At 41.7% G+C, this 8,353-nt stretch overlaps 1 protein-coding gene across 3 annotated transcripts in view; it reads left to right on the top strand.

Moving 5' to 3' along the window:
• reps1 (RALBP1 associated Eps domain containing 1) overlaps positions 1–7,056 on the top strand; it is a 16,187-nt gene extending 9,131 nt beyond the window's left edge. For all 3 annotated transcript variants that reach the window (XM_068708433.1, XM_068708432.1, XM_068708430.1), the window contains 9 exons: positions 778–865; positions 1,175–1,273; positions 1,701–1,761; positions 1,981–2,179; positions 2,276–2,473; positions 2,940–3,029; positions 3,479–3,642; positions 3,758–3,863; positions 3,958–7,056. In XM_068708433.1, coding sequence (XP_068564534.1) covers positions 778–865; positions 1,175–1,273; positions 1,701–1,761; positions 1,981–2,179; positions 2,276–2,473; positions 2,940–3,029; positions 3,479–3,642; positions 3,758–3,863; positions 3,958–4,026 — 1,074 coding nt within the window. In that variant the 3' untranslated portion in view covers positions 4,027–7,056. The remainder of the gene's footprint in view (positions 1–777; positions 866–1,174; positions 1,274–1,700; positions 1,762–1,980; positions 2,180–2,275; positions 2,474–2,939; positions 3,030–3,478; positions 3,643–3,757; positions 3,864–3,957) is intronic.
• Positions 7,057–8,353: the final 1,297 nt, after the last annotated feature.

The following is an 8,353-nucleotide window of genomic DNA, read 5'->3' as shown; positions in this document are numbered from 1 at the left end:
TCTCTCTCTCTCTCTCTGTCTCTGTCTCTCTCTCTCTCTCTGTGCATGATGTTCTTTCAAAGTGCAGTCTGCAGCCAGTATGTGTTGTGATTTGGCTGGCTTAGCCTCTACTGGACATCACCTTTTTTTTCCTACAGTGACATCCACCAATCACTTGTGCATTTGCTGATTGTGACAGATACACTTTCCATATATTGTCAAATGTTGTAAGTACTTAAAATGTTGTGGTGCTTTTTCTTTTACCCTCGCAGTGTCCAAGTCCTTTTTTTTTTTTTTTGCTCTTGAGGCAGAATTTCTTTTTCTTACAGCATTAATTTGCTCACGAATAGCTCTGCACTATAAATCTGGTGAAAAGTGCAGTATTGACTACCACAATTTGCATTATTGCTAGAGTGTGCATCTTTCTTTAAATTGCTTTTGGGTACTCTGAAGTCCAAGCGAATCACTGAGCAGAACCTGAACATTGCTGTAACCCCCCCCCCCCCCCCCCCAAGAATTGTACTTCAGTAAATCTCTTGAAACGATGGCAGTTTAAAATGATGAAAATGGGTCCACACCACCAATCCAAAAACTCAACACATCATGTGATTGAAGCAGTTGAGTCTTTACTTTGTTATATGCTAGGCTGCTGTGTATCAAACCAAGTGGATTGATGGAGGCAAAGCCTGACAAAGTAAACGGATAATGAAGTGATGTGGACTACAAACGTATATCTCTCCAGTGAAACGTCATAAATCTGTCTTTCTCACCTCCTGTCCCGACACATCTGTCCTTCAGGACACGGCCATCGTCCACCCGGTCCCCATCCGGATGACCCCCAGTAAGATCCACATGCAGGAGATGGAGCTGAAGAGGACCGGCAGTGGTGAGACAACATCTGGCCTCAAGGCTGACTCTCCACAGCATAGATTACAATTTCATGAATCAGTACTAGTCGTTTCTGTCATTATGTGAGTGCAGCAGCAAGCTTGTTGTAACACAAGCTTTGTATGTACAGCATTGTGAAAACAGAAACGTCATTAAACATCTGTTTTAGTTTACTTTCTAAAGCTGCTACTGACGATATTTTGGGACGAAATTAGTAGTAAGACGGCGAACTGTTTGAAGTTATTCTCGTCACCATGAACCGTTGACTCAACACTTGTGGCCTCCCTGTTATTGCTCAATCCTTCAGACCACAACCACCCAACCAGTCCGCTGCTGGCTAAACCTCCGGAACTGTCCGAAGAAGCCAATTTACCTGCCTCCATGTTCGTAGCTGCCAACACTGTAGGTGAGTAAAGCATGGGCTGCTGTGCCAGAGAATCCGTGTTTGGAACGGAACTCCACCAGAAGCACTGTTTGAATTTAAGGAAGGAAAAAAAAAAAAAGGATTAAAATGGATTCAGAAGAAATTTCATCCACACATTCTTCCTCCCTGTCCAAACCTGGCACCTACATTACCCACAGTGCAACTCGAACAAATGTTGGTTGTCCTCTTTAAGTGAGACTAATCTATAAGAACCTTTTTCGAGCATATTCATCAGCTTGACCAAAGTGAGGACATTTGCTAATTTTTTATATTGAATGTTTAATTTTTGGCTCACTGAGGTTGGAACTAACTGTGGCATAACATCTCTTTCGTATCTCTTGTAAACGCATGATAATCAGTAGGTTGATCAGATGTTTATGGGATGTTTTTTTTTGTGTCTCTGATGAAGGTGATGGTTACAGCAGTTCAGACTCCTTCACCTCAGACCAGGAGCCAACCACAAGACAAAGGTCAGTGGCTATCACGGGATTTGAGTTTGCTTATGTTCTTTATTGTTGGGGTTTATGTTTTCTTACTTTTGTTGGACAATCACTGTGAATATGTCTTTGAGTTTTGTATCTATGTATGTTTATCTGTGTTTTTGACCATCTTTCCACCGCATTGGAAATAGATAAAGTAAAACTGTACATTCTCTCCATAACTCCAGAAACATAAATCTTTGTCTTCAGGTCTCAGTCGGGAGCGTCTCCAGAGGCTCTGAAGGTGGTAGCCCCGCCTCCCCCTCCACCCCGCCCTCACCCGTCTCACTCCCGCTCCTCGTCTCTCGACATGAACCGCACCTTCGCTGCCGCGGCTGTTGCAGGACAACCACAATCCTCCGCGATAGCTTACCCGCCCGCTGTGCCTCCCCGACCGCTACCCACGCAGGTAAGACGGGACATCTCATCATCATAAATCCTGCATCAAGGGTTATCTTGACAATATGAAGGCCTTCACCCTCCTCCCCTCTCCCTATCTCTCTAGACGTCAGCACCACACACCGGGCATCGTGCGGAGGCTGAAGGTGCGCCAGGAGTCGGTGCGGTGCTCACCACCACCACCTCCCCCCAACAGATTCCCCAGCAGCCCAATTTCGCTGACTTCAGTCAGTTTCAGGCCTTCGCTGCATCTGAACAGCCTTCCAGCCTGCCGGAGGTCGACGTACACAGTGAGCCCGGACAGGTATGTCGTTACCTGGAGTTTGGGTGTCTCTATCACTAGGAAGCTGTTCATTATAAACATTTCACAATCAACTCTTGTTGCCTGGCCATGCTGCTTCTGAACTTCCTGAAGGCACATCGACATCTGCCATCTTTTTTATTAACGATGCCATTCAGTGTTCAAAGCTTTCGCAACAATGAGTCATGATGCAAACAATCAGCTGTTAACTGAAATAACTTTATTTTAACTTTATATTTACCAAAACAATATTGTCTAGTAAACATTTTTATTCAGATACAATTGCAAGGGTTCTGCCATTTATCGTTGAGCTTTCCCATTATAATAACATTATAATAAGAAAATTTAAGTTCTGATCATAATACAGTAAATTTGATGGATGCATGTGAAAAATGCGCTATCTATTGTGCATGGTAAAAAAAAAAATTGGAGCCATAATTTTACAGATAAGCTGTTTTTGTGTTGACAGGTGGAGAAGTCCTCGGAGGGAGCCGGCCCTTTAAGAACAGTCAAGAGTGACGGCCAAGCAGATGAGAGAGCCTCAGCTACTGTCAACTCTGTGAGTCAACATGAACATGAATAAACTGAACAATATTTACAAAATGTAATGAAGTCTGGTCTGGTCTTAGGTGATTATTGTGAATACATTTGCAGAATAGAAACATTTGTATTAATGTGATAAAGGTCAAGATAAGTAGAGGCTGCAACTAAACATTATTTTCATTGAAAATTAAGCTGCCGATGATTTACTTGATTATCTAATTGATTTGTTTCGTATATAAATGCCGACCATAGTTTCCCACATCGAAATGTTTCTAAGAAATTTCTCCTTTGAGACTAATCGATTAATCACTTTATCGTTTCATTTGCAAATACATGAATTACTTTTTAGGAACAACAGTGAGAAGCTCCCTCCTTGCAAACAGTAGGACTAAAGACAGAACTTTTTTTTTTTTTTTTTTTTTTTTTTTTTTTTTCCCTCTCATGCTTCCCCCCATCCCCCATCAGGCCAAAGGTTCTGGTTCTGGGTCTGGTCCGCTAGCGCCTCCTCCAAAGCCTGTGCGGCGAAGGTTGAAATCTGAAGACGAGCTACGACCGGAGGACGAGCAGCATGGTCCTCAGAAATCAAACGTCATAGCTGCCGTCCTGGCCACTCAGCCTTCCATCCCCAGGTAAAAGAACTTGGTTGGTTGGTTGGTTGGTTGGTTAACAACACTTCGGAAGTTATTGCTTTAATTTAGTTTTTTTATGTATTTTAGTAAAATAAAACATTGTGTGTGTTTTCAGGTCAGTAGGAAAAGACAAAAAGGCCATTCAAGCTTCAATCAGAAGAAACAAGGAGACAAACACAGTGTTGGCGCGACTTAACAGTGAACTGCAGCAACAGCTGAAGGTACGTAGGATTACAACGTTTTCGTTTTGACCCTTTTTTTTTTTTTTCTTTCCCTCTGGTGAAAAAAAACAACTGATAACTTGTCATTTTCCAGGACCTGCTTGAAGAGAGGATATCCCTGGAAGTCCAGCTGGAGCAGCTCAGACCTTTCTCTCATCTTTAACCAACGTGGAGGAGTAAAACTCTGCTGTAGTGAAGGCGCCCTCGGTGTGACTCCTCCCCCCCCTCCATCCCTCCCTCCCTCCTCCTTCCACCATCACGGCTTTCCCCCGGAGACTCCGACCTGCTGCAGGGTGCTCTGTTGCAACTCTTACGCTCAATCACACCCTTAATTAATCAAAAGAACGGAAGGACCCGAGAGCACAGTCGTACCACGAGGAGGCGGGGACAGGAGCGTAGGGGGAGGAGACTATACAAACCGGCACTTTTTTAATTTTCTCTAAAGAGAGGTAAACGTGTGGACGACATCGGACTGATAAACGGTCAGGAGCAAGACGCTCAAACTGCGAGTGCCGTCTCAAGACAAACTGCTGGTGTCTGATTACTTTACTCTCTGAATGACTGAAGAAGAAAGTCAGAGTGTGTTTATCATGCGTGTGTGTGTGTGTGTGTGTGTGTGTGTGTGTGTGTGTGTGTGTGTGTGACTGTGTGTGTGTGTGACTGTGTGTATATTGTGTTCCTGATTATTGACTTGCTTGAATGTAGCACCACTGTGTTTATTCTCTCATGGGGTAAAGACTCTGCAGCACCAAACTCCTGTTAAAATCAGGCAGATTTAAAGAAGCAGTTAAGTACTTTTTGTGAAATACACTTTGCTTTCTTAATGAGTTTGATGAGAAGATCCATATCAATCATGTTTGTTACGTATGTGATTAGCTCAGCTTAGCTTAGCATAAAGACTGGAAGCGGGGGGGAAACAGCTAGCCTGGCTCTATCCAGAGTTCAAAACTCCAGCATCTCTAAAATTCACTCAACATGTTTTTTGTTTTTGCTTCATCTACTGACTCTAGAGAAGAAACCTTATTTGTATTTCTCAAAAAGTAGAACTATTCCTTTTAAATGTCTTCTCATTCATTGGTGTACGGCCTATTCTACTTCAAAACTGGACAACAATTGTGGAAAACTCTAAAAGCATTTGTGATTTAAATATCGTCTATCTTCTGAACATTTGCTTTCCGAATGTCTCCATCTTCAGATAATCTGCTAACAAATAGATCAGAGACACTTTAGAGGCTTTGAAAACATGAGAAGGAATCTACTTCTGCCAGTAAGCAAGGAACCTAAAATGTACCTTTTTTTTGACTGGGGTTTGGTGTGGTTGGTCTCTCCATTAAACATAACGGGCTACTTCTGGACAGGATTTTATGTGTGTGTTTTGTGAGGCCTTAAACGGCTAAATCATAATGGTGAAGGCTTTTTTTTTTTCTTTTTTTTCTTTTTTAAACCTCATCCTGTGATGAATTCAGCCCACCTCTCACTTGTTACTGCCCCTTGAAGCGTGCGTGCGTGTGTGTGTGTGTTGATGGCATGATGTGGTGAAAGAATGTATGTTAAACTGTCTGGGGTTTGATGTGACTGAATGGTTTAACTTTATGCCAAATGACTGAACTCTCACTCTGCTCTCTCACCTCTGTGTTGGCTCTGTTTTAAAACCTCTTTTCCCTTCCTACAGGTTTCTCTTGGTTTATTTTTCAAACATGCATCAACATCTCTGCTTTCTGTCAAACATGTTATACTTGGTTGCTGTGGTCATTTCCCGTCTCTTTTAGTTAAACATTCACTTGAAGGGTTTTGAAGATATTCCAGCTGCTCGACTGCAGGAGGCGCATTTATGAAGAATTGTGTTGCTGATGGGGTTTTTTTTTTTTTTTTTTCTGTGATTTTTTTCCGATCAGCAAACACACGTGCACAGATCCAAAACTGATGGAGCAGATAAGAGTTAATATTGGTTTAAAGATTCATCTGTTCTCCAAATCGGGCAGTCGGCACTATGCAAGCACGGGCGATGCGTCCTCACAGACCAACTCTACTTCTGTTTGTACTATGATAGTAGCAACTGTGTGAACAGTGTACTCTGTATCTTAGATCTTCCAGAACACCATCTACTGTATGTTTGTGATTCATTTAGCCTTTTTTCTTTTTTCTGGAGCCCCCCCCTCCGCCCGGCCCAAGAGGGAAATCCAGATCAGTGTCTTATCGGGACACGTTTACCCCAAATCTGCAGGATGTGACTCGTGCTGGTCGTAGATGAAGCTTAACAGGATTACAGTCTGAGACCAGTCGGCAGAATGGGAGACCTGAATGACCCAACTGCACTTTGAACTTACCCTCCCCCCCCCCTTATTTCTATTTGTATTTATGTTACATCACTCTTCTGCTTTCTTTTAACGTTTGCATGTTGGTCTTGTCTTTCACATGTATTTAAAAAAAAAAAAAAAAAAAAAGCTTTAAGAAGAATAATAATAATTAACCACTCAAGTTTTGTCTTCAGTACGTCCTTAGAAACTGTGAGGTTTTTGTGCCAGTAAAAAGATCCAGTCTTGGTTGGTTAATTATTATTGAAAACTGTTTTGTCCCCAGAGCTTCCTGTGTGTTCGTGAAGGATCTGTCTTCTACTAAAGCCTTACTTCCCCACTGGTGTTCAGGTTTCCACGGTGGCTGACTGACCTCTTCCTTGTTGTATCAAGGGTCGCCTTCTTTTTTTTTTTTTTCTTTTTCTGCTGTTGAGGATGATGATTTACTGTGTGTGTGTGTGTGTGTGTGCGTGTGTGCGTGTGTGCGTGTGTGCGTGTGTGCGTGCGTGCGTGCGTGCGTGCGTGCGTGCGCTGTTTCCAGACCTGGAACTAATACCATTTAAAACCCTTTTCTGTTTGCTAGCACAATAGCTCCCCATTCATCTTAAACCCAAACGGTAAACCAGGCAGGCAGGAGCAATCACAAGGTCTTTGATGGGATTTTGAATGCTATATGCTCCCAGATCTGTGTTGTATATTGTATATGATACACACTTTTGGACTCATATGTAAATTTGCATTAATTGCTGACTAACAGCGAAAGAATATTCTATTTAATTTCTTCTCTCTTGGCTGTGGGATCCTAGATGTTTAACTGCATGGATGTACTGTATCTCTGCAGAGTCAACTAGCAGCTGTGTGATTTTTACACAAAAATAAAAACGGCACAATATTTTAAATGCTCTTTAGCGTCTTTTTTTTGTTTTTACTGTTTGTTAAAAAGCCCCCTTTTTTCACTCAGTAAAGTACCACATGACAACACCACGTCCTGCCAAGGTTAGAGCAGTTTTAGGATATTTTACATGAGATTTATTTCTGTGCTGTTTGCTTTTTTTTTAAAAGTGGACCAGGCTAAGTAAAACTATTTTAATCAACAGTTGGTTATTTCCTCACACCTGCACAGTCCCGATGAAGCAGAGCTGAGTTTATGACTAAAAGCTTTTTGTTTTTTTACTGACTTGGATCACTGATCAATCGTCCCTTCTTCAAAAAATCCCTAACAAATAGTTTTTCTGAGCAATATATTATTTTACAGCAATATTTTATTTTGCAGGCCTGTTTGGTTTAATTTTTTTTAGTTAATAGATTTGTGTGATATCTTTCAATAGCTCCAGTAGCAATTAATAGGACATAAAAATAATCTAAATTTATGATCTTAAACAATACATAATTACAGAAGAAATAATAATCGTGAAATAGCTCAAATTTAAACAAAAAACACCGGATAAGGGAAGAATTTAGTACTGGAGGGATTGAGCAGACAATGAAGATGTGAGGAAAGTGAAAACAAAGCAGCACCTGCAAATAATTATCTAATTATTCTTCATCACGTTCAAGAGAAATCTCAAGGACAATCAAACCCAACAGGAAGCAGCTGAGCTGAGCGGTAAGAGAGCGCAGCTTTTTGAGTTTTTGCCATCTTTGCAAACGGGATGCGTTTCTGTACCGGAGCATTTATTTAGCCGCAAACAACTATTTGCTGTAAAGTGGAGTGACGTCTACCTGAGCAGAGAATGACGTCGCTCTCCCTCCGTGTTGTAATAGAGCTTCTCTCTGCTTTGTTTACCGTGCTCAGTGCATGTTAGTGTATGTGACCGTGCCCCACTGGCTCATGGGTGCTGCATCATCATTTAAAAAGATCTCTCCACTGCTCTCATATGGTGGTTAGTTATAGCTAACAGCGTAGCTAGCGTAGCGCCCACCATCCAGTTCCCCCTCAGGTTAACACTGTTAGCTCTGTCAGCACTGTTCGCTATGAGAGCCCAGAGGCAATAGACATGCTTTTATTTTTGCATTTAGCATCTTAAGAGACCTCCTTAATCTTGAAGGTGTTTCTAAGTCACAAGAACTTTGAAGTCCCTGGCCACCAATCTCTGTATTAACATAATTTGGTTCCAAACATGAGAAAAGCTTTTGATTCCTAAATGCATAAATCAACATTGAGAATTAATAAAATAGAAACACAAAGAAACTGAA

The sequence above is a fragment of the Cebidichthys violaceus genome, unplaced genomic scaffold (assembly GCF_023349555.1).
Source record: "Cebidichthys violaceus isolate CVI_PGR_0920_01 unplaced genomic scaffold, fCebVio1.0.p SCAF_14, whole genome shotgun sequence".
NCBI classification, from domain to species: Eukaryota; Metazoa; Chordata; class Actinopteri; order Perciformes; family Stichaeidae; genus Cebidichthys; species Cebidichthys violaceus.
Note: the sequence above shows the minus strand (reverse complement) of the source record. Positions and strands in the feature narration are given on the sequence as shown.